At 31.0% G+C, this 25,359-nt stretch overlaps 4 protein-coding genes, 1 non-coding gene and 1 pseudogene across 8 annotated transcripts; all 6 read right to left on the reverse strand.

Annotated features, from left to right (window-relative positions):
* Nucleotides 1–52: 52 nt before the first annotated feature.
* On the reverse strand, nucleotides 53–4,039 carry LOC145945315 (uncharacterized). 3 transcript variants are annotated; one of them, XM_083054239.1, is made up of 5 exons: nucleotides 3,885–4,032; nucleotides 3,752–3,801; nucleotides 3,431–3,629; nucleotides 2,443–2,713; nucleotides 53–2,063 (listed from the first exon to the last, which is right to left on the reverse strand). In XM_083054239.1, exons 3-5 carry the CDS (start codon nucleotides 3,539–3,541, stop codon nucleotides 1,744–1,746), a joined length of 702 nt encoding a protein of 233 aa, XP_082910365.1. In that variant the 5' UTR covers nucleotides 3,542–3,629; nucleotides 3,752–3,801; nucleotides 3,885–4,032; the 3' UTR covers nucleotides 53–1,743. The 3 variants fall into 3 exon arrangements, with proteins under 3 accessions (XP_082910365.1, XP_082910363.1, XP_082910364.1); XM_083054237.1 differs by having other exon boundaries at nucleotides 3,752–4,025; XM_083054238.1 differs by having other exon boundaries at nucleotides 1,908–2,063; nucleotides 2,166–2,713; nucleotides 3,752–4,039.
* A 1,279-nt stretch (nucleotides 4,040–5,318) lies between these two features.
* On the reverse strand, nucleotides 5,319–11,089 carry LOC145945378 (uncharacterized). 2 transcript variants are annotated; one of them, XM_083054344.1, is made up of 10 exons: nucleotides 11,038–11,089; nucleotides 8,226–8,430; nucleotides 7,653–8,051; nucleotides 7,381–7,542; nucleotides 7,001–7,177; nucleotides 6,604–6,741; nucleotides 6,446–6,508; nucleotides 6,144–6,361; nucleotides 5,851–6,019; nucleotides 5,319–5,585 (listed from the first exon to the last, which is right to left on the reverse strand). In XM_083054344.1, the coding sequence occupies exons 1-10, from the start codon at nucleotides 11,059–11,061 to the stop codon at nucleotides 5,494–5,496; spliced, it is 1,647 nt and encodes a 548-aa protein (XP_082910470.1). In that variant the 5' UTR covers nucleotides 11,062–11,089; the 3' UTR covers nucleotides 5,319–5,493. The 2 variants fall into 2 exon arrangements, with proteins under 2 accessions (XP_082910470.1, XP_082910468.1); XM_083054342.1 differs by lacking the exon at nucleotides 11,038–11,089 and adding an exon at nucleotides 8,510–9,521.
* On the reverse strand, nucleotides 9,005–11,033 carry LOC145945535 (uncharacterized). The gene is made up of 4 exons (XM_083054593.1): nucleotides 11,004–11,033; nucleotides 10,744–10,867; nucleotides 9,387–10,570; nucleotides 9,005–9,079 (listed from the first exon to the last, which is right to left on the reverse strand). Exons 3-4 carry the CDS (start codon nucleotides 10,560–10,562, stop codon nucleotides 9,005–9,007), a joined length of 1,251 nt encoding a protein of 416 aa, XP_082910719.1. The 5' UTR covers nucleotides 10,563–10,570; nucleotides 10,744–10,867; nucleotides 11,004–11,033.
* A 2,329-nt stretch (nucleotides 11,090–13,418) lies between the features above and the next one.
* Nucleotides 13,419–14,916, reverse strand: LOC145945606 (ribosome biogenesis protein BMS1 homolog; annotated as a pseudogene).
* Nucleotides 14,917–16,691: 1,775 nt separating this feature from the next.
* Nucleotides 16,692–24,575, reverse strand: LOC145945243 (solute carrier family 49 member 4 homolog). Its single transcript, XM_083054122.1, has 9 exons — nucleotides 24,437–24,575; nucleotides 24,104–24,355; nucleotides 23,938–24,028; nucleotides 23,760–23,872; nucleotides 22,681–22,869; nucleotides 22,379–22,511; nucleotides 21,812–21,917; nucleotides 21,253–21,622; nucleotides 16,692–16,792 (listed from the first exon to the last, which is right to left on the reverse strand). Exons 1-9 carry the CDS (start codon nucleotides 24,573–24,575, stop codon nucleotides 16,692–16,694), a joined length of 1,494 nt encoding a protein of 497 aa, XP_082910248.1.
* Trnar-ucu (transfer RNA arginine (anticodon UCU)) lies at nucleotides 22,179–22,251 on the reverse strand. The gene has a single exon. It is a non-coding gene; the product is annotated as a tRNA-Arg (tRNA).
* Nucleotides 24,576–25,359: the final 784 nt, after the last annotated feature.

The following is a 25,359-nucleotide window of genomic DNA, read 5'->3' on the forward strand; positions in this document are numbered from 1 at the left end:
AATATAGACATGGATTATACTTTATATTTTTAATCAAATCAACTCAATAAGATAGAATTGAAATATATAATTTTAATATATGCAACAAATACAATAATATATATTATATCTAATTATTTGAACACATATTGTTTACTGCCCCTTAAACAGTATAAGTTTTGTATAGAAATTTCTTATTTTATCACTCGAACTTATATTATTACATGCATACTTTATTCGTAAATTAAAATAATTTTCGGCAATCGCCTTTAATAAGAGGTTTACATGATTCTCTAATGGATTGTTATTTAGTACATGGCAATTCTTCAAATACAGATATATGTAAAAATTCTGCCATTATATGTTGTATAAGTTTTTCTTTGTTTATTTTATATAAGTTTTGTTGACAGAAAGCTTCTCTCTTATAAAACTTTTCGCATACAGTACAAATTTTAATTACATCATCACTTGGATATGCTAAACCTCCTCTATCCTTAACTTTTATTAAAGTAGCCATTAAATTTTCTTTATTGCCAAACAACGCACCAACACACGCAAGTGATTTTCCTAATTTACGTGATATAAACCCCGCAATATAAATTACTACTTCTTTACAATATTGTGATAATGTTGTATTTGTAAAAAAGTAATCATGATCATGATCCATATTTTCAGCGTCCTTATCTTTGAAAGTATTTTCCAAAAAGCTTAGAGAATACGAGCAGCTATTATTTATTTGATCTTCTGCTTTTTGTTTTGAACTCGGACAATTAAAAATATTTATTTGACTTAATGGAATGCAATTTCCAAGACCACCTTCACGAATTTCAGCATGAATGAGCAGTCTCTTATAAGCAGCTATAAATTGCCGACAAGTGGGATTATTATTATAGCCTCCATGTGATCTTATTAATCCGAAAAACAACTCAATATGATCTTGACTGCATTTATAAACCGGCAAAAACTTAAGAAGTGGATTTTCGCAATTAATGTACATGTCATAAATGTTTAAAATTGATTGTAAACATACGGTGATTCCAATGAATCCTGTTTTCCTATTGGATTCAACAACGCATTGTTTATTATCAAATTTTAAACCCGAAATATATTTATTAAACTTAATTGCAAAATCTTTTATCGATTGTATACTTTGTTCGCATACTGCTTTTTTGAAACCGAATCCGGACAATTTATGCGAATTTAATATATCAAAAGCATCATTCATGATTCTAACGAAATTTACAGTTGCATCGCAGTTTTTAAAATCATTAAGATTCAATTTATCTTTACAGAATATTAATGATTGTGCTACAGATCTACTTAACAATTGTGTTGCAAGTTTAACTTTCATTTTTTGCTTGAAAAATTGGATGTGCTGTTTTCGTAATTTATTTGCCAAATGAAGACCTTCAGTTTCTTGCAATTCACATAGCTTAATGATGAAATTATAGTTGATAATATTACCGTTTTCATCGATCATTATTTTTTTATCTCCAAAAGTGTTTCGCACTAACTTTATCATATGAGATGGATCAGGCAACAGTGCACGGTATGATTTTCACAATTGAAACTTGTTCTTAGATTTTGTAAATTCAGCGAACATCCTAATAAATTAGCCATTGCAAAATTAGCTTGGCAACCATCAAAAGTTAAACTTACAACATTTACACCACAATCAAAAAGCGCTTTCAAACACTGTGTAACTAAATTCATTTTTTGAGTACCGTTAAGTGAATTTATGAAAAAATATCCTACTGGACATTTTCATGTATCATTAATAGCTACGATCATAAAAACAAGAGCTTCTCGCGCAATATCTCTATTCTGATCTAATGAAACTCCGAAATCTACATATCCATAGTATTTTTTTCCATCAAATTCTATTTTCTTTCTAATAGCCATTTCATCCATTATTAATGCGCACATAATCTGACGTTCACAATATTTCGCTTTTGTTTCGATCATTTTTAGAGCTTCTACAGACCATCCCGGTAATGCGTCAACGGTTGAATACCATTTGGATAACGACTTAGGATGTGGCAAACAATTATTGAATTTCTTGCGCACATAATTATATGCTTTCCCTGAAAAAAAATGAAGTGTTATGGCGAATTTTCTTATTTCCTCCTGATATTGTTTTGGAACAGTGCCTTTTTTAGTTGTTTTTTTTAGTTGTTTTAAATAACCTATTAATTAGTTGCTCATTTGGTCCAAACTCTTGCATTATTGTATAAGCATTATCGCTTGATATTAAGTTTTTATTATTAAGATCTTTTATAACAGATTTTAATTTAAAAATTTGTTTTTGTTGATTCCAAGTCTTTTTTTGCAATTTTCTAATAGCATTCGACTTTTCAGCAAGTAACCGACCCAACAATGCAATTTTATTTTTTAATATTTTTTTCTTCGGCGTATCGCTTGGTAAAATTTGCAATGGAATATCAGTTTCATGACTAAACGTACTAGTAAAAGGTAACGATTGTAGGTCGATATTTCTATCAGATGGCGCAGATTCTATGTCATTTACATCACCGAGTTGTGATGCATCCGTTTGCAATGTATCAGTATCAGCTGATTCTTTATTAAGTTCAGAAATATTCATATCGGAACATTCTACCATTGGTTCATCTATTGTCGATGTGTTACTTGCTGTGGTATCTATTAAAGATGTTTCATTAATATTTTCTGTCTGCGAAGGTATTGTCAGCGCAATAACTGATGTACTAATTTTTTCCTGCAAAGAGATATATTATTGTTACTCATTAAATTTTACTATCATGAAACTTTTACTTTACGTTTACACTGCATGATGTCCAGTAGTTTCCATGACATTTGTCAATAATAATGCAATAATGACAATGTCAACTGAAACAATCTTTTTTTTGGTTTTTTTGCTAATATAAATTTATATACAGGGTGTTAAAAAAGTGGCGGATACGCTGTATAGGGGTGAATTCCTGAGGTTATTTGGAGACGATTTTTCCTCAGTGAAAATGTCGAGGCACCAATAATTTTCGAGTTATAAGTAATTGAAAATAAAGGGCTTTTCGTAAACTAAGTATTGTGGAATTAAAATATTAACAAAACTACATTCTTCAATTAATTTTAAGTCGACTTTAATTTAATAGAATTTTAATTTAAGGCTTAGTTACCAAGATATATGATGGCAAAAATTGGGAGCTTGCAAAAAATGATGACTTCTCTCGACATTTTCGTTGAGGAAAAATTGTCTCCAAATAACCTCAGGAATTCACCCCTATACAGCGTATCCGCCACTTTTTTAACACCCGATATATACTATTGTATATACTATTGTATATATAAAAATTTATTCTATTTTATAATTATTTTTATATTGCAGTAACTAACAATAAGTAAAACCTTATACTATAATACTATATTTCTAGTACAGAATAACATTCACTTTTTCCAGTATTCTACTAGTACTTACGTATTTTGATCTTAAAATATATATTGTTGGTACTGAAAACGGTTTCAAACGAACTTTCACAGCTGAGGTTTTGTCAAAACATGATTCCTCAAAATGTTGCGAACAGATCATGGTACATTTGAAGTTTTGTATTTCTTTGTTTTTGTGCTTTTTAATAAAATCGATCCAAGCACATTTTTGATTTTCGTTTTTCGGGAACCTGTTTGTAAAAAGTTATCTAGTAATTATATGTGATCTAATGATTTGAATATTGTATATCTAAATAAAATATAATCTTCAAAATATAAAATTCTTATTATTATATTGATAACAATTACTAACCGATGAAATGTTATCCCATAATTTCGCGCTGTTGTTGTAATGCCACAGGCCTGACAATGCACCATAATTTCTTTTTATTTCACTATTTTTTTTTTACGATTAATAATTGTGCATAAAATAATATTTTGCGCACTGTGTGTTTCTCCGACACTAGCTTCCTAGCTCTAGCTGCAGACGCTAACAAAAAAGTGGACACTCAAGATGGCGGCTTCCGTCAGCGATTTGGCTAGCCCTTTAGAACATATAGATATGGAAGGAGAATGCCTTTGTTCTCGACCAGAAAAAGATGTCCGGAGGAAGTGAGAAAGAAAATCATCGTTGCCTCTCTCTCAGAGAGTTACTGCTCGAAAGTGCGCACGCGCGGCTTATGTACACACATGATGCTTGTGTGCGTCAGCAAATGACACGCATGCGCACTTTCGAGCAGTAACTCTCTGAGAGAGAGGCAACGATGATTTTCTTTCTCACTTCCTCCGGACATGTTTCAGTCTGCTATTCTCCTTCCATATCTATATGTTCTAAGGCTAGCCCCCACCACCGATACATTCCCTCCTGTATTTCTTTACTCTTTGGATCGGACTATGAATACCGCCCTATGTATTATACGTGGTAAGTTTTTGACATGTAATTCATGTATAAAACTTACAGATGGCGCTACATGAGCCAATAATTATAAAATCAATATTATCAATGTCATCTTCATAGGCACGTTTATTATTATTCTTAGTTTGTTGGTTTATTTCTTCCATATTTATTTTTCTAATCAGATAATATCTGCGACAATCAACAATTCATAAATATGATAAAAAATTGATTTTTAAAAAGTAAGTTTTTCAAAAAAATTATTTATCAATTATCTCAATAGCATATATCACTTACCAAAAAGATGATTAATTATCAAAAAATTATTATGGATAATTACAATTTGTATAAAAATATGGAAAAAGGTTATATATATATGATATATGTATAAAAAATATAAATATGCAAGAAAACATTCATTGGATTGGTAGTTGGCGCAGTGAATTTCGAAGCACACAGTTATGTGTTATGTCATGAAATACCAGATGATGAGATGAGTTCGTTCAGAAAAACGTTGATAAATACGCTCAAAGCGCTAAAAGGATGATTCTTGAACGTACCTCATGTATAATACGTTTTTTACGTATTATACATGTATTATACATGTATTATACATGTCATGTAGAAAATTGCTCTAAAACCGGCGTCACACGATGTACGTTTTTTTGTATGATTAGTTTGTATGCTAGCTTGTATCCTGTACGTTGCTTGGTTTGCTGCATAGAGCGTTGTATAAACACGTCACACGAAGTTGGTTTGCTGTATGGAGTGTTGTATCCCAAGGAGAACAGAAATGTCAAAATGATGTCAAATTGATGTATAAATATGGTCAAATTTTAGTTCGTCAAAATGACATCAAATTGTATAAAATTTTGATGTTGTCTTGATGTTCACAATGACGTAATTTTGACATTCCTTTTTGACTGTTCAAAATTATTGCTAGAGACATTAAGATAGTAATTAATAAACATATTTGACTGTTTATGATACATTTATTATTAATATCACAAATAATATTACATGTTACAAATAATATCATTTATAAACGTTATTATTGCACAGTAATAGTAGAATATATTAAAGTAGTTAATATTAAAGTATATAGTAGAGAATATAAATATCACTTTTAAAAACATTGCACAGTAAAAATTATCATTCTTTCATTTACGTTGACCAGAAGTATTCAACCAGCGCTTCATAGACTCCTCAGCTGTTTTCAATGATTCATTTTTAAAACGGCTCATTATGGCACCTAAACAGAAATGGACAAGAAATAAAAAAGTGATCTTTTAATTTTATTGCAATTATATTGAATATTGTGTTAAGTTAAAAACGAAAAATCACGTAAGTCTTTCTAGCAATTCTTTGATTTCTTTGATCACTGAAATAAATTAATTTGCAAGAAAAAGAAAAGAAAAGTTCATGTAATCTCTCGTTTTTCATAATTTAATACATGACAATGATTAATCAGAGGACTTAATATCTTAAAAATAAGAAAAAATTATAGAAAAACTTACAAAACAAAGTTTCTTTGATTCTAGTTCCATAAAAAGAGATTTTCACTCCCTTAGTTCCTTTCCAACTAATTTGTCTTGCAAGCCCATTGTGTAATACGATGGACATGAGACGAATAGCAGCATTCCACTGGTCAGAATCATCAACAATATGTGCATTAAGGTAGTTGATCTGAAATAAACAAATATCTTCAACAAGTTGACTTTTAAAGAAAGAAGTAAATGCTAAAAAGAAGAGTTCATATATTGTAGAAAATATATAAATAATAATACCCAAAAAGATCAACTATACTTACAAATTGAGAAAAAGCAATTTTATCTTTTAAAAATTCGTTAAATGTTTGAAATGACTTCTCATCTCGCAATGGAAGGGGGAGGCAATTTTCAGGTCTCTCTATCACAGCTTCGCCAGGAAATATTTCATTTAAGATGCGACGTTGGTTCATTAGTACTATGTCAAGCTTACTTGATACATCTCGAAGCAAATCTCTATCAAGATTAGATACAACCGGTCCTACGAAAATATAAATTAATGATCAGAAAATGTATCATACGTAATAACTGCAGTTATATAAATTAGTACAAAAAAAATCATTACCATGAAGCTTCTTCAAATAACTTAATGTCGTCGTCAGCAAATCACGATCTGCATTCGATAAACCTGAAATAAATATAATATATATTAATATATATCAGGAAAAAAGTAATATGCAAAACCACTTCTCAAAAGTGAGATTATTGGAAAAATCATATTACCTTGCAATGGTGGTGAATTTGGAGATGATCTATTGCTATTATCCATTGGCGTTAAAGTTCTTTCTTCATCTCTTGAAACACTAGATTCACTTCTATCTTTTGTAAAATTCTCGTTGTAATCATTGTTGTTTTTATCATCTGAATCAAAATTAGAATTGTTATTTCTATTTCCATTAGTGATTGAATAAGACATAATAAAATGTAGTAAAAAAAATTCACAAATTATTTTATATTTATGAAATCAATTTATATAAAATTTTAACTTAATTTTAAAAAACTATACAATTGAGATATATATATATATATATATTGCAAATGCAATATATACATATAATTCTAATTTAAATGCAAGTGCACTCAGAAAATTGTGATAGAAAAAAATGTTCAATTCACTTACAATCATCAAAGGCCGGAGATGACTTTTCTTTGTTATCGTCTCTTAAGAAAGCATTTTGTTTTCTCTTTGAGATATCATCATGTACATGTACAGACACAGTACTCGTCGAAGAACTGTCTGATATTACGGATTGTTCATTATAATCCAAAGTTAATTGAGATGAGCTTTTTTCAAAAACTGTAACAGTCCACAAAATCAATTATGCAAGAAACAAAAAAGAGAAACGGAATTTATATAATTTATATAATAATTAATACAAATATAATATAATACAATATATAATATATGTATATTATATATATATATATATATATATATATATACAATATATATATAATTAACATGGAAAATCACTATTATTTAGAAATTAAGTAACTTACTATTAAAAGAATTACGACAATTTTCTTTGTTTAAATGTGAAAAAATGTTGTGCAATTTATTGAGAGGTTTGGTTTTTTTTGATTGCGATGGCTCTGCGGTCACAAATTTTTCTGACATTTGTGTGTTACAGTCTTTAGGAGATAAATATTTTTCTTGTGTAACTAAAATGATAAAAAGACTGTAAGATTACAAAATTATAAAAGATTATAAAAAGATTGTTATTAAAATTATAGAAACAAAAATAACTCACGAAATAAGAATATGGACATACCCTTATTTTGTGAAGAATGCTGCTGTATCGGACTTTTGTTTGATGTATTAGTTGACTTTAAAAGGCTTGAAGATTTAACACGTGACTCATTACGAGAGAATAATTTTCCAACAGATGTTTCTTTTTGTTGACATATAGCTGATGTTTTCATAGATTTATTTTTAAGAAGTACTTTCAATTTATTTGAAAGACGAGAATCTGGTGCAGGTACTTCACTACTTGTACCATGAGGAACATTTGATAGAGACTCATCTACTTCTTCATCATTTGATGAAGATGATATGTATCTTCTGTTCTTCTTTCTTTTTCTTGGTTGAGTATAATCTGTTTCTGCTTCTGTTTGAGCAACTTCTCCCTCTAAAACAGTTTTGGCTGCTTTGAGAGCAGTATTATAGGTACCTGCAAGTGAGAAAATGCGTAAAGATATAACATAAAATACACATAATACTGAAACTCATTTTTTAATGAAACAAAATGTAGTTACATTTTAAGTATATTGTATATTGGTACTAAAAGAACTTATATTCAAACACAAAATATATGATAATACATCTCCGAAAGTTACACACTTACTATAGTAATGATGAAATTGAAGATTATAAATATCCCAATCCTGTCCTGGATCTATTTTTGACATGACCAAACGAGTAGTTTTAAGCTTATCTTTTTTAGATGGATACTTGCATTTAGTATTATTATCAAATAACCATTTGGAAGGAATTACTTCTATTAGTGTTTGAGATTCATCACATGAATCATCAAATTCCACAACTGCGAACTGAAAAGAACAATAAAATATTAGGCTGCAAATCAATAACTTGTAAAATAAAATATAATTAAAAAATAAAAGTTCTTACTGGTATTCTACTGAGTGTTGCAATGTACAAGAGGAATGCATACAAATGTTTCCTCATTATCAGGAAAAAGAACACATTTACAAAGAAAATGTTTAATTTTATAAGCCGTTCTGTGACTTTGTAAACGAGATACTTTCATAATTCCAAGTTCAGAAGATGGGATAGGAAAATTATAATAATCTTCTTGTTCTATAAACTTATATCCTATTAGGAAAATTCGATTCTGAGGTGTTCGGATAACATTGTCCAAGATTACAATATCTCCACATTTAGTTTTAAAACAGCTGTTTGCTTCGTTCTTAGTAAGAGTAACATTATGTAAAACAACAGTCTGAAACTGTTCTCCCTCAAAATGGTTATCTCCATTATATTGATTTTTCAACAAAATTTTATTGGGCTCATCTGTCTTTTTTTTTGTAACAAACCGTCCTTTGGTTTCTGCATCACGTCTAATTAATTGGTGTAAAGGCTTGTAAGTAGATCTCAAATGTCGTTTCATAATGCCCATAAAATTTTCATACTTAAAAGCACTAAATGATTCCAAACTTCCATGATTTCGGCATTCATCGACTAAATGAATTAAACAATGAACGTTATAAACAACGAAACATTTATCAAAAATCTGAGACGAGTGCTTTATAAATTCTTTTAAAATTTCTTGAGCAGCATTGAGCATAATTGGATTTTGCACTAGAGTTGGACTGGACAGTATATATATTCCACTATGTAGAAGTAAGTAATTCTTATATGTGTTAGGAGGTAGCGTGTTCTTAAAGATTCGCACACCATCGTACAATAAGATGCGTCTGAATTCTGTTGCTTTATACTTAGATATTTCATAAAAAGATCGAGGTCGACGATTGAATTCTATAGGCACCCAAGGACTACAACGTAACATTTCTAGAGACAATTGAGATTTAGCTCTGTTATTAATTTTGCCCATTGTTACAATGATTCCAAAGAGAAACTGTAACCATCGCTTAAAAATTCCTGCATACACGAGATGCATCGGATCAAGTCTGAACGTGGACACCATTCCACATTGTAAATTTCGTTCTAAAGGTGAAGTGTACTTATGATGTTCTGGTTGATTTCTGTTTTTAAATGATTCATCCGTACGTAGAGATGCATTATCATATAAAAACATTTGACGATTTCTATGTCTAACACCTTTGCATTTTTCACAGCAAAATGTACTGTTATGATTGTGAATGCCCTTAATAAATTGTCTAGCTGGGGCATCTAAAATATAATTACCTATACTAAAAATAATATTTTCACCATTAAATTCATAACCATTAATAGTCAAATTTTTAACTTCTTCAATATAATCCGATAAATATCCTTCTAAATCATCAGGCTTTGAATGCCCATACCATACACCGATTATAAAAGGAAATTTGTCACCATTAAGGCAACCTAAAATTGGCCAAAATTGATCATCTGCACTCTTATATAATTGAACACCATCGATAAATATATCCACTATAATTTGATTTTTATTTTGCAAATAGTCTTCAGTTAATATTTCATCAAGGTTAACTTTTATACCCTTATACCACATTAGACCTTGACCAACTTCTTTAATATTCACAGTACGAAGAGTATGAAGAATTGTTTTATATGATTTTGGCAAACCAGGGAAAATAACTCGCAATCCTGCTAAAAGCTTATCCATTTTTTTGAATGATACATCTCGAACACCCCATTCTGTTAAAAAGTTCAATAAATATGCCTCTATGTCATGAATAGGACGATCTCTCAAATATTCAATATTACATTCGTTTTCTGCTTCATCACTACTGCTGTGTTCACTATATTCAGCATTTTCAATTTCATGATTTGGTGGATTATGTAATACGTCTTCTACAATTAAATCATTATCCTGAACATTATGGTTTTCTTCAATGTGCACAGCAGGTAAAACATGAGAGGGATTAGAGCATGCTCCATCTAATATATTTTCCATCTCAATCAATTGATCCTCAATTTCAGCTTCACGGAAACGTTTAGCATTGGCTTTAGAAGCCTGAGCATATAATTTTCTTTTCATGACAAGATCTATAGCCCAAAATAAAATATATTAAACATTACAATTCATATAATTAAAAAGTAATTCATTTAAAGTTGAGTATGCGACTGTATATTTTGTGTTTATAAGCAAAAAATCAAATATATTAATAGGTGCATGCATATGTTTCTTAAAATTTAATAAAAACAAATTGAACATTTACCTTTTATTAATACTTATTATTTAGTGAAATGTTTATAGTGTTATCCTACATTATAATATTACCACCTCTCATTGATAAATAAATACATACAATATTAAACATTTGAGATCAAGTGTAATATAACCTATAAAAATGACAAAGTATTTTATTGAAAAAATAGGTTAGTGTTGTAATAAAAAGAAATGTGTCACGAGGAACGAATAGATAAATAGGAAGATAATGATCTTAATAAATTTTTACGTGCAACATTTAGTACATACCAGGAAAAAGAAGTAACGCAATCGAGAGTCTTACCTCTTTCTTAGACTGTTTCGACATTTAAATTTTATCTTCTGTAGACCTCCCCCTTCTTCAACAATTAAAATTAAAATCACGTTTTAAAAAATCACTTCTTTATTATATAACTTCTGAAATCACTAATACGCCTTCAACAAAAATGTCTAGCGAACTTGCGAACAAGATCGTGCAAGCTCACTATCGCAATGTCGCACGTGTCGCACTGTCGCAATGCATTCGTGATATGCGCTAACAGCGCAGGTACGAAATATGAATACAACTTTTCAATAACACAACACCGTACACTGAGCACTCACTAATAAAAAATTATATATATATATATACATATATATATTAAAAATAATAAATACTTTGAAAAAATAAAGTATATTCCACATTAAAATAAATTATTAATTAATTATTTTTTAATGATAAAAAATTATTATTGTATTAAAAGAAAAATAAATATAATTTGTTAATGTTATAACTGAAAAAAATAATTAAGACGCAAATTTAAGACGTAAGTCGCTTAAAATAATATTTTAATCAGCAATTCAGTTTTTAATCAGTAACTATAATAGACTCTTCTGCGAACTGCAACAATATCTGAATATGGAAAATGTTTACTTTTAAATATCTTTATAATAATAAGCATATATATACACAGCCGAGAAATATACATCACATTTTCTAAAAATTAAAAAGATAAAAAAAAGTCAATATAAAAAGTCATTTTTTAGTCATTTCCGAGATCGAGATTTCAATGATCAAAAAATGACATAAATTTGGTCAATATGACGTCAAATTGACATCATTTTGACATTTCTGTTCTCCTTGGGATGAAGACGTCGTCAGACGAAAGAAAACGTCAAACGTCAATCATAGCTGGTTGATAGGTTTTGATAATTAAATAAAATATTTTAAAAGAGATTGATATGGAGGAACAACAGCTCCTGTATATAATAAATGAAATTTTGCGACGACGGAGATTGGCTGCATTCGTGCTATTACTTCATCGCGAAATAAATACAAGAAATCGTAGAAACTATTTGTTCTTTATTCCACATTTTTTTATTAAAATATTAATATTCTGTCAAACGATTTTGACATATCATATCAACAGTGAGGGTGCCGTCACATGGGGCGTAACTTGCGTAAGCGTAATCAGCGGATCGCCAATCACCGAGTTATTCCGATAGAGCCCTTCGTCGAGTTCTATCGGAATAACTCGGTGATTGGCGATCCGCTGGTTACGCTTACGCAAGTCAGGGTGCCGTCACATGGGGCGTAACTTGCGTAAGCGTAACCAGCGGATCGCCAATCACCGAGTTATTCCGATAGAGCTCGACGAAGGGCTCTATCGGAATAACTCGGTGATTGGCGATCCGCTGGTTACGCTTACGCAAGTTACGCCCCATGTGACGGCACCCTAACGCCCCATGTGACGGCACCCTGAAGATTGCATTGAATGAAACATTTCCGAAACGCTGATTGGTGCATGCAAGGAAACGAGCACGAAATAATGCACCGTAGCAAACATAGAAATCATACAAGCTAGACTTTCGCACTCAATGCATCGAAGTGTCTGGCATGCACAAGTGCAAGCACAGCAGCGTACAAACTAGCGTACAGCTAATTATACAGAAAAACCTACATCGTGTGACGCCGGCATAACAGCCGAATTACCCAACCCTGATTGGTTGTTATGCGAGAAACTTTCTAGAAATTCTCTATCGTATCGCGAATCAATATATCGATACGTTCGAAAAATTTATTGTCCAATAAATATATTATTTTAATGATATCTTCTATCTTTTAATTATAATAAAAATAATAAATATTAATGATATAATATATTTTTTAATTATATTATAATATTTTCTATCTTTTAATTATAATTGCACAAGCGCAATCAAATTATGATTTTCTTCTTATTTACGTAGCAATAAAGAAATTTCGTAAATTTAATTAAATTACAATATACTACGCAATTTTGCAAATGATAATGGACAAACATATATGTACGTGAAATTCATTTTAAGCATGTACATACTTTATACACTTAATAAAAGATAAAAAACACTCTTACTTCTTCTTTTTATCTCTACATTCACAAATGAATACGTGATAAAAACTATGCTAAAGCACTTAAATTTAAAAAAAAATAAAATAAAATAAAAATTTATCCAATGTTAAATCGATTAAGTTATTAATAAAGAATTTTTAAAATTCTTATTAAAATTATTAAACATTTATATTATTAGCGTTATTATATATATTATATAATAATAGGACGTTTATTATATGTATACATTATAATAATAAATGTACAACTTAAACAACGATCTTCTGCAATGAAAATATCAGTCTTTATTTACAATTTTTTTTTCTTAGAAATCTCATCGGTTCTTTTTATTCTCCAGTTTGCTGAGATCCCTGAATATCTCCTTCTTCATCTGCTTCTGCTTCTTCATCTTTTTGGCTTCTTCCTCCGCGATTCGCGCCTGATACGCCGTTATCCTCTTCGTCATGGCCTCCTTCGTCTGCCTCTCCTTTTTCGCGTGATACGTCCTGATCATCTTCACCAAACGCGCGATTCTCTCCTCACTGGTCTCGCGCACGACGGCGACTCGAGCTTGCTTGGGCTTACGCAAGTGTGGCAGAGACTGAAGCTTAGGCGTGTCCCTGTACGGGAGTTCCTTCTGTAATTTGCGCGGGATAGACAGCGACTTGAACACCTTGATGTCTCGCTCGATCGACGTATACATGGAGTTCTCGTTGGCTACAGCGTGAATATTTCTCTCTCTTTTTAACTGGCCCGTAGTCTTCATTCCTCGCCACTGATTCTTCTCCGAGGGTGGCAGGAGCAACGACGTCACCGGATTGTAGAAGGGCGGCACGTCGACCCTACACCACGTTTTGCAAAAGACTATGTCGCTCAGCATGATCTTGTCTTCGAACGTGGCGCGGAAGCAACCCTCCGGTTTGGCTTCAGCCTTCTTGATCTGACCACGAATACCTGAAACAGTCTTGATCCGGGCGCCCTGGAACTTTGCGACCTCGAGGGCACTGTTAAACATGTCTTTGATAAACGCGGTCTTGCGCTGAATCTTCAAGGGCACGCCGGTAATCTTGAGTTTCTTCACCACCCGTGTACTCTTGTCCATCTCCACGATCGAGCCGGTTGCGAAAATTCGCTTCCCTATTCGCAACGTCCTGTATCGCCAAAATCCCAGTATTCTGCGGAGTGATTGGGCCCCAAAAGTGGACCATACACGCCACATGCTCCGGCGTGTACTTTAACATTCGGTGGCGCAGATTGTCCTCCAGTTTCGAGTAGATCGGCAACGATTGGAATCTACGCCAGCCTACGGAGAATATGAGCGGATCGCGACTCTTCAGGATCTTCGGGTACCATCGGTGCTTCTTCATCCGCGCTTGCACGTAGTCGATGTTCTCTTCGCCGTGCAACAAGCCGCCGACGATGATTGGATACGTTGGGTCCAGATTCGTGATCAGTTCGCACGGCACCGCCTCGAGCTCTAAACTAATACATACATGCCGGGACGGTAACCTTCCAGCTGTACTCTGACATCGTCGTCAAGCCCTTCGAACTCGGACTTGTTGATGCCCGCCTGCCTTTCCACCTCGGCTTTTAGCTCGTCGTAGTACGTTGTCTTTTCCGTATCGTCATATTCCGCGTCAAACTGCTCCTTCAGCTTCTTCTTCTCCAGAAGCTTCTTCTTTTCTTCCGTCTTCCGCCGATGGCTCTTTGGGAGTTACGTCTTCCCCTTTGTGCTTCTCTCCGGTCTCCAGATCCTCGAAATCTGTACTGGATCTAATCGGTATATCCGACAAACATATTTTATCGCGTATGATAAGTATATATAAAATCATTTTCGTTATGTATATTATTAATATAATAATATATTAAATATTAATAAAATAAATAATTAAATATTTAATAATATAATAACAAAATACAATAACAAAATAGAGAGATTATAGAATTTAAAATATATATCAAAATAATTATTCAATATTTTAATTTTTAATTTAAAGTATAAATAAACATTTTAATAACAATTTAAATTTTATTTGAAAGAATTAATTTAAAATAATTTAATAAAAATTATTTACAAAAGATTAAAATTAATTATTGAAAAATTTTAATGTTGCGATTACGATTAAATTAAGAATAAATAAATTCTAAAATAAATTTTTATTAATTATTTAAAAATTTTAAATATAACTACATTTTAGAATTCTAATAACAAGTATATATTTTAAGGTTATTTTTTTTTTTTTTTAAATAAAATATAAAATAAAAATATTACAAATAAATTTAAAGAATGAGATATAGCGTATATATATATATATATATATATATATATATATATATATATACACATATATATATATATATTAAAACAAATAAAAAATATTATTTAAATATAAGTCATATATACACATATATAGTTTTTAAGTTATGGAAAAAACGCTCAACTTTCCTCCTTCGAATATTTTTAAACAACATTTTTTCAGATTAATGGATAGGAGAAAGATGGATCCATCCATCTTCTAATTTATATTTTATATACATATATATTTCCAGATTTTTATTTTTGAAGTCAGAAAATAATTCATGATTTAGGAGGAAAGATATGAAAGATGAGAATATGAAATTACTATTCGAACAACATTTGATATTTTTCAAACGAAAGACTTTAATATTAAGATGATGTTGCATATATTAAGACGGAAACTTTAAAAACATTTTCTTTAATTTTTCATAACTCTATATGTTGAAATGATATTTTTTACTTTAATATGATATAATATATTATATGATACATTCATCCTTTAAATAAATTATTGCCATGCATTTATAAATCGTTTCATATACATTTTGACGAAATAAAAGTAGATATATTTTCAATAATTTTTTTTATTGTTAGAGTAATTCCTATACATTTTGCAGTCTTGTTTGTAGCTAAAAATCAATGATGTTATATATATTTATATTAATTATTAATTAAATAATTGATTGAATGGAATTAGCGTCGTATTTCCTTTCTTCGAAATCTTTTGCAACTTTTTCTTTCTTCCCAAGATGCTAGAGATGTCGAACTAAAGTATCGAAATTATAATTTAATTATAATTAAATTATAATTTAATTATAATTAAACAATAATTAATTATTAATATATATGACATATATATATATTATATAATATATTTAAATAAAATTTTATATAAACATATAGATTTTATCCTAATATATAATTAACAAGATTTTATGGTTCCTCATTGCAATAATATTAAGTTACAACATCAAAAGTAAAAAAAATGTATGATCTTTTTATATTTTATTTTTATATTTAAGTTTATTTTATAAATATCAAAATAATATAGATTTAATCTAAAAAATTCTAGAGTAAAATATGTGTTTTGTAATTGAATTGTTTAATTATGTACTTTTTGTATTTCTTTCTTTCTACTTTATTATCTTTCTTTTACTTGATCGCATGCTATTTGTTTTGTGTGATATTCACAGATGTCTATAGGTATAGATATATGTCTATAGGTATAGTATAGATATCTGTGATCTGTGGTGATATTACAAATTAAACAATTCTGATCACGAGAGACAAGATGTTAAATAAATTCATTTACCTCATCTTTGTACGATTATAATCTTCCTTGACGTATATCGCGAGTATGGTTGCCATCGAAATGTTTGCAAATGTCCAATACGTCGATAAATGTTTATCTAAGCAAAGAAAGTAATAAAAAATAAATAAATTATATGATAAAGATAAAAGATAAAAAAAGCATAAATTAAAACTGCTTAAAGTAAAATTAAAACTTCTCAAAAATGAAAATTACAAATAATAACAGATATAATAAAAGAAAAATAAAACTGCAAATAGTTTAAGCTTAAAGAAAATTCAAAATGTAATTTAAAAATGTGAGAAGAAAAAAGATAATAATATTTCTAAATCTATAATTTATATCTCGATAATTTAATATTAGTGTCTATTTCGTGTATAATCATTACTTTTTCTTTATACTTTAATGATACTTTTAAGGTGATAAGATGGCCAAAACGAAATATTTTATACTTAAATTTGACATAATTTTACATAAACTATGAAATATCTCGTAAAATATTTATTTTTTGACGATCTTACACTTCAATCATATTTTTATGCATAATATAATGAAAGAAATCAATTGGTATAAAAAAAACACGTTTGTAAGAAAAAATATATGTAGTTACTATAATACACTCACTCCAAAAAAAAGCGGTACACTTAAAATTTGGGAAAAAATTATCAAATTTCAAATGACAAAACTTCGTAAATAATAAAGATAGAAAGGTTTATAAAAAACGAAAATGAAGCTTGGAATCTCTACTTTAAGAATCTATTCATTTTAATGTTGCGAGATAAATTCATTGAAAATAGCGGATGACAAAACAAGAACATGCAAAATTGAAAAATAATGGTCCGAGTTCGCCACGGCACATGGCGTGAGTCAAATGTCGTAACTTAATTGGATAAAAAGCATATTATAGTACAGAGTCTCCTCTTTAAAATGCTTTTTTAATCATCTCGATACGATGATTTTTCGCTGAGATATTCACATTTGAATAAAAAGGCAACTTTTTACTTTAAATGCGAATAACTCTGCGAAAAATCATCGTATCAAGATGATTAAAAAAGCATTTTAAAGAGGAGACTCTCACACGCACACGTGCGCACACATACACACTCACTAACACACATACGCACACAACCACGAGGACGATTTGGAATCTTAAAATACCGCGGTGCTGGCGAACCACGGAATTCTTATTCTTGCAATTCGGCGTTGTTAAAAATTCAAAATTGAATATCCCAGCACCTAATACAACTAGCAGGATTTTACAAAAAGCATTTTAAAGGTTCGAATTTCCACTTTTCGAAATTTTATATCGCAATTATGTGCAACAATTTTTTTCAAAATGGCAGATGACAAAACGAGAGCATGCAAAATTGGAAAATAATGATCCGAGTTCGCCACGGCACATGGCATGAGTCAAATGTCATAACTCAATGGGGCAAAAAGCATATGATGGTACAGAGTCTCCTCTTTAAAATGCTTTTTTAATCATCTCGATACGATGATTTTTCACAGAGTTATTCGCATTTGAAGTAAAAAGTTGCCTTTTTATTCAAATGTGAATATCTCAGCGAAAAATCATCGTATCGAGATGATTAAAAAAGCATTTTAAAGAGGAGACTCTGTACTATTATATGCTTTAAATCCCATTGAGTTCCGACATTTGACTCACGCCATGTGCCGTGGCAAACTCGGACCATTATTTTTCATTTTTGCATGCTCTCGTTCTGTCATCCGCCATTTTCAATTTTATCTCGCAACATTAAAATAAATAGATTCTTAAAGTAGAGATTCCAAGCTTCATTTTCGTTTTTTATAAACCTTTCTATCTTTATTATTTACGAAGTTATTGTCATTTGAAATTTGATAATTTTTTCCCAAATTTTAAGTGTACCGCTTTTTTTTTGGAGTGAGTGTAGTTGCAATTTACATACTTATTTTTTAAAACAACTTTTTTTTTATATTAATTAATTTTGCATAAAAGATATAAGATCATCGGAAAATGAATATTTTACGAGATATTTCATAATTTATGTAAAATTATATTAAATTTAAGTATAAAATATCTCGTAAATTATTCATTTTTTGGCCATTTTACCCTTATAATTTTTTATGCCGAAAATTACGAGGAATCGATTTATTAAAAAAAAATATGGTGGTTTAATTAAAAAAAACAAATGACCTTTATTAAATGACCTTGAAAAGTATCCTTTAGAAAAAATTCAATAACGCCATCTTTTGTCCCTCTCTTCAAATCAAACAACTTTTGTTTGAAGTACTTGGTTACAATCAAAAATTAAAAAATTTTGGGAATGATCGTTTAAAATGGGACACCCTGTATATATATAGTCCCGAAATTAAATGTCAAAACTTCGAGAGCGTGTAGGGAATCAATAAACTAAGAAAAAAAGTCATTTAGTAATTTGCTCGTTTTTGCTTTGTTTTAGAGAAAATCGCGAAAAAAGCAAACAAAAAGGTTAAACGTTCTTGAGTTTGTTTAGGCCGGGTCTACAATAGGTGTAGTAAGCCCTAAGCCTTAAAAGAAATTGATCAATTACAGTCGAGTATTCTCCTCATACTTGACTATGTAGTTGGTCAATTTCTTAAGACTTAGAGCTTACTACACCTATTGTAGACCCGGCCTTATATTTACATTTCTGCCTTTTTCCTACAATTTAATCAGTTACTCATCAGAAATCTTCAAGTGAATTACCCCTGTGACAATATGTCTCGTACATATATACATATTCTAACGTTGAATATGTCAACATGGTTTTCGTATATGATTTCTGTGATAGTAATGCATCAGAGGCAATATAAGAATATATTTCTGATTTCCGAACAGAAGAGTGCCGGATCGACGAGTCTTTACATTTTGATTATTCTTAATAAATTGCATGAGATTGGTTCATTTTCATTTTGTCAAAAAAATGACCAATTTCAGGCAACGTTGAGAGCAGATTTGCGGGCAAGAAATCGTATCCTACACTATTTTGAGGACAATTCTGAGACTAGCATCCGAAAAGCATTAGCTACATTACCAGAACGCATCGCAGAAACCGTACATGAAAACCATATCGGCATATTCAACGTTAGAATATGTACTCATATTATCATAGGTGTAATTCATTTGAAGGTTTCTGATGATGAGTAACTAACTAAATTATAGGAAAGCAGAAATGTAAACATAAATATAAATACGTTTTTACCGAAAACGTATTTGTTTGCTTTTTTCGCGATTTTCTCCAAAACGAAGCAAAAACGAGCAAATTTCTAAATGATTTTTTTTCTTAGTTTATCGATCCTCTACACGCTCACAAAGTTTTGACATTTAATTTCGAGACACTGTATAATATTGTATACAATATGATATATGTATAGTATATATATAATACACTCATTGTCAGCCAAAAAAAACGGTACACTTAAAAAGTAGTAAAAAATTGTAAAAGTTCAAAAATTTATAACTCAGCTAATAATTATGATATCGAGGTTAAAAAACGAAAATAAAGCTTGAAGTCTGTAGTATGAAAAAATTTTAGCGATTACGTGAAATGATCAGTTTTGCAATGACAAATGACAGAGTGAGAACCTGCAAAAGTGATAAATAGAAGGTCCACTTTTCTGAATTGCACGGCGTAAATCAGTTGACGTAGCTTAATGGGATAAAAAGCACATGAAAATTCAAACTTTTCTCTTTAAAATGCGCTTTGACGGAACTCGATACGATAACTTTTCGCTGAGTTATCTCAATTTGAAAAAAATCGATTTTTAACGACAAATTATGATTTAAAATGTGTATCCGCTATCTTTATCAATTCGAACCGTTACAATTCTATTCAAAAATGTTGTATTAAATGCGGGATGTTCGGAAGCGATGCAACTCATGCCGGGCATCTCGCGCAAATCCTCATGGATACCCTCCGATCTTCGAGGAAGTAGTACCGAACTCGTACCGGCGAAAACCTCGCAAACACCCTATTCGGACTTTGTTTGCGCGAGATGCCCAGCACGATTTGCATCGCTTCCAAACATCCCGCATTCAATACAACATTTTTAAATAGAATTGCAACGGTTCGAATTGATAAAGATAGCGGATACACATTTTAAATCATAATTTGTCGTTATAAAAACCGATTTTTTTCAAATTGAGATAACTTAGCGAAAAATTATCGTATCGAGTTCCGCCAAAGCGCATTTTAAAGAGAAAAGTTTGAATTTTCATGTGCTTTTTATCCCATTAAGCGTCAACTGATTTACGCCGTGCAATTCAGAAAAGTGGATCTTCTATTTATCATTTTTGCAGGTTCTCACTCTGTCATTTGTCATTGCAAAACTGATTATTTCACGTAATCGGCACTAAAATTTTTTCAAACTACAGACTTCAAGCTTCATTTTCGGTTTTTAAACACCTCGATATCATAATTATTAACTGAGTTATAAATTCTTGAACTTTTACAATATTTTACTACTTTTTAAGTGTACCGTTTTTTTTTGGCCGATGTATAATATATGTATATTATAATATTAAGTTAGAATATGTTGAAATATCATAACCGTCCTTACTCATCCATGGAAGGAAGTATGAGAAGTAGAAGAGTGCGCCAATGAGATTCGACAGGAAGATCATATAACCGCCAACGATGGCTTCGGAGACCGGAAACGCAATCTCGGAGGCGAGTTCAAGAAAAAGAGCGGGGGTGGACCAGCTGGCGGATATCCCTAGGACCACCGCCGTGTATAGCTCACCCTTGTGGAAGGCTAAGATACGATCATCCAGCAAGAGTATCCATAGAAACATCGCCGACGATATCGTCAGCAGTGTGTAAAGAGTGACCTTCAGACGACCTTGAAAAGCGTCCGCCAATCGCGACGCTATCAAGCTCAAAGCGCCACTAACGATGATGGTCCAGAAAGCTAATTTGTCCGCTTCTTCCTGAGAATTTTGATTAATAATTAATAAATTTTGACTAATTAATAAACTTTTAACAGATTGATATTTTCCTTTTTTTTAGTTATTTTCGAAAAAATTATCAAATATAAAATTTTTTTAACTTTCTGGATAAAAAAAAATATGCTCTCAAAGTTTTAAAATATTTTAAACTGTACAACTGTATACTCTTACTTGCGTAATGCTGGCATCAAAAGTTATTGTCATCATCGCAAGCCAAGGTCCAGTAACACCTTGGCTAAGCGCAGCAGCCAAGCAGAGACGCCACATGTTTTTGTTCCTATAAACAAAAATAACCAGATTATGGATAGTTAAGTTTCTATAATAAATTAATTATAAATACAAATATAAATGCATAATAATATATATTAACATGTATATAAATAAACAAGAAGGAAAAGTTTGGATATGTTGATGCTTTTTCATATTATTTAATCGAGATATTTAGTTATTTTTAGATCGAGAAATTTAATATACATAAATCAATGTCTAAAAAGAAGAACAAAAGAAATCCGACAAAAAATAAAAAGGATCAAAACATCATCCCTTGTGGGGATCGAACCCACGACCTTTGGATTAGAAGTCCAACGCGCTATCCTCTGCGCCAAAGGGACTTGACAATCTCTCGTGAAATGAAAAGTGATGTAGCACATCACGAATTTACCACAAAAAAGGGATAAATTGTAACAAATTTTTACAAAATTATACGTTCGGAATCTCAAAGAGATAATAAAAAATTACTTTAGAAGACGAAGGACGGATTCCGCGAGACTTAGACGCTCGGAAATTTCAGAAAAAACTACAGATTGACAGAGTTCTTCTTCCGGGAAGAAGCAAAGAATGCCTATCAGGATCAGAAATTGGCCGACAAATTCTGAAATTATTATACAATATAGTGCGAAAAAATTGACTAATTATTTCAACAATTTTATTTTATTTCAAGTCTAACATTTATTTGCTTACTGGAATCTTTTAGCTCTACTCTACATAAATAATAGAAAATTATTTTATATATATATCTTTTTCTTTTTAAAAAACCATACCGATCCTCATAAGAGACAAAATTTGCGCTCGCAATGCCATGGCGTACGTTTTATCAAAAGCAACACTTCCGTTAGAATTTACATCATTTATCAAGAAGGTTGTATTGTACGCGATTGTGTTCTCTATCACAACCGGCCCAATTAAGTAAGAAATCGCCATTCCCAATTGATTGCATGCAGAAGATATACCTACAATATCGATCGACTTGTTCAAATTAATGTAGTAATAATAGCACATATCATAACAAAAAAATATCCAAGAAAAAGAATAATCGTTTCGTGAAGCTCAATATATAATTTTAGTCTCAAAAATTAAATCAGAATTTTAACTTTTTTCATCAAGTTATGGCTGTTTGAATTTTAGACTGTATAATTTACAAAAAAGGTAAATATACATACTTATATGTATATAGCAGCAAATAAAAAATTAATTATAATATAAATTTACTTGCAAAGGATATAGATAGGTCAAGAAAGAAAGAAAACAGAATTTGATCCTGGTACAAAAAATGTAATGAGACATCCTGTTGATCCAAAAAAGTTATTTTATCACCTCTGCATATTAAGTTACGTGTAATGTCCAATTTTGTGAAAACATTGGATTTTAAATACAGGTATTAAATATGTAAACGTATTTCAAAAATTGAGCATTGCAAAAAATGAAGTAAGCCTATTCGTAAGCAATAAGTATGTATTTGCCTTTCTTAAACTATGTATATAAAAGCCTAAAATATTCAAACAGCCATAACTTGATGAAAAAAAGTCATACAATCATGAACCAAAATTCGTTTGAAAGCTCTTGAATTATACTTTCAAATGCCATTGAGTTTATTTAGGAACCAGTTTTCTTTATGCCGCAAAAAAAATTAAAAGAGGCCAAAAGCACCATTTTGGTCCCTTTCATTCCAATTTACTAAAAATCCTAACGTGCTAAGCAAATTTTGACAACGACATCGTGTTCATCAACGCGAAATAATCTTCGAGAAACGTACTATTGCACTTCGGAGAAAAAGAAAAAGTGATTTTTTGTTACTGTGTAATAATAATTATAATTATATAAAATAAATTATAGAGGTAACCAGTAGCGGTGGTGCGTTTTCCAGGAGGGAACCAAACCGCGGAGACCAATGCTGTGGCAGGACCAAGGATTACTCCCGATAATCCGTTCAGGATGGCCGCGGTGTGCACCATTCTGAGTGACAAAAGAGCATCCTCTTTAATCCCGATCAGCGATCAGCCACACGAAATTAAACGTACATCGTGAAGACGTTCTCCCTAGAGGATACGCAACGAATGAAGGTCGCCAGAGTTGAAAGAATCGCCGCCATTCGCAGGGACAGTGCCAGGCCTTATATTAATTTTAATTTAATTTAATTATTTTAATTTTAATTTTAATACGATATATTACAGATTACAGGATCACCTTTTTTATAGAGAAACCAACAACAGGGTATACAGCAGGTAAGGTAACTGATGCATCCCCAATTAGACAGCAGGGCCACCAGAGATTCGTTCCAGGTCGGGAAAGCCCGCAGAGCAAAACCCGCTATTGGGCCCCAGGTGTTCCACACGCAGCACTGCGAGCACGATAGAGTGCAAAACAGGCCTAGGGCCAACCGACCCTCCTTCCAGGGTCCGCGCGACTCCGTCAAGGCCAAAATCTCACTTTGGCTTCCTATATATATATACATGTATTAAATCTTCAATAAATAAATTCGGCTCCAATAACGACAAATACGATACGAAGACTTACGACGAGCGATGTGATTTCGACGTAACTCCAAACTTCCCGTGCTCCGTACGAGTCTTCGAGGACATATCCTGCTTTTGGATGTTCTCTTATCGTTCCTCAAGAGTTTGCCAGGTGAACTACGACATTGATGCAACCGCGTCATGTCCGTATATCGTGAAGGTTATCATATTAATGTCAAAAAGAGATTGCCACTATACCATCATATATCACATTTGAAAGACTTCTTTTACTAAATATATATGGTGGTTCACTCATATTTAGTTTTGTCGTCGAGAAAAATTTCTTTGCATGACAGAAATTGAAGGGTTTTATCGTACATACAGATTTGCAATAGTTGCTGAATTTTTGCAGAACTACAAATATAATTATACATATACATATACAGGGTGTTAAATAGAAGACTTCAAAATAAACATTTTTTGTTAATACTATTTTTCTCTACGACGTTTTTAATTTTATATTACATGGTACGAAATATGTGACTTAAATAATAAACAAACATATAAGTGGAAAAATTAAATTGTATTTTAATCTTGAACAAAACACGGAACAAATACATAAAAGTAATTCACTCTTTTTACAGTAAATGCTCAAAAATTCCTCCATTAGCTTTAAATGTCATTTGAAGGACATAAATGACATTTTTCAAAAAAATATTTGGTACAAAAGTTTCATGTTTTTTCGCATAAAATCCGAATCTGTAATAAAAAATACCATGTTCCATTTAAAAAAAGTCACTTCCGGTCTGAATCGCCTATTTCCAGTCGGAACCAAAAGTTGAAAATATCACCATTCGATAGAGCGCACCCGATTTATAGAAAAAATGTTTTGTATTTTTTAAAAATAACAATTTTTCTAGTTTTTAAATGGGTGATACGGGTGGTCTGATTGTGAGACACCCTGTATAACTAAAAACGTTTTTCGCA

The sequence above is a fragment of the Prenolepis imparis genome, unplaced genomic scaffold (genome assembly GCF_030444845.1).
Source record: "Prenolepis imparis isolate NDT839.2.m4 unplaced genomic scaffold, iyPreImpa1.0 SCAF_14, whole genome shotgun sequence".
Lineage (NCBI taxonomy): Eukaryota > Metazoa > Arthropoda > Insecta > Hymenoptera > Formicidae > Prenolepis > Prenolepis imparis.

What these genes read in the sequence shown, in the direction of transcription:
- LOC145945315 (XM_083054237.1), bottom strand. Translation starts at nt 3,816, where the DNA reads ATGGTGCATTGTCAGGCCTGTGGCATTACAACAACAGCGCGAAATTAT. An exon ending in TATGGGATAACATTTCATCG is followed by an intron (nt 3,630 to 3,751) that starts GTTAGTAATTGT and finishes TTTTACAAACAG; the next exon opens with GTTCCCGAAAAACGAAAATC. An exon ending in ATATTTTAAGATCAAAATAC is followed by an intron (nt 2,714 to 3,430) that starts GTAAGTACTAGT and finishes ATCTCTTTGCAG; the next exon opens with GAAAAAATTAGTACATCAGT.
- LOC145945378 (XM_083054342.1), bottom strand. Translation starts at nt 8,566, where the DNA reads ATGAGGAAACATTTGTATGCATTCCTCTTGTACATTGCAACACTCAGT. An exon ending in CAACACTCAGTAGAATACCA is followed by an intron (nt 8,431 to 8,509) that starts GTAAGAACTTTT and finishes TGTTCTTTTCAG; the next exon opens with TTCGCAGTTGTGGAATTTGA. An exon ending in AAATTGCTTTTTCTCAATTT is followed by an intron (nt 6,020 to 6,143) that starts GTAAGTATAGTT and finishes TGTTTATTTCAG; the next exon opens with ATCAACTACCTTAATGCACA.
- LOC145945535 (XM_083054593.1), bottom strand. Translation starts at nt 10,562, where the DNA reads ATGAAAAGAAAATTATATGCTCAGGCTTCTAAAGCCAATGCTAAACGT. An exon ending in TGTTACGTTGTAGTCCTTGG is followed by an intron (nt 9,080 to 9,386) that starts GTGCCTATAGAA and finishes TAATTCATTTAG; the next exon opens with TCGATGAATGCCGAAATCAT.
- LOC145945243 (XM_083054122.1), bottom strand. Translation starts at nt 24,575, where the DNA reads ATGACGCGGTTGCATCAATGTCGTAGTTCACCTGGCAAACTCTTGAGG. An exon ending in TTGGTTTCTCTATAAAAAAG is followed by an intron (nt 24,029 to 24,103) that starts GTGATCCTGTAA and finishes AATTAATATAAG; the next exon opens with GCCTGGCACTGTCCCTGCGA. An exon ending in AGGGAGAACGTCTTCACGAT is followed by an intron (nt 23,873 to 23,937) that starts GTACGTTTAATT and finishes TTTGTCACTCAG; the next exon opens with AATGGTGCACACCGCGGCCA.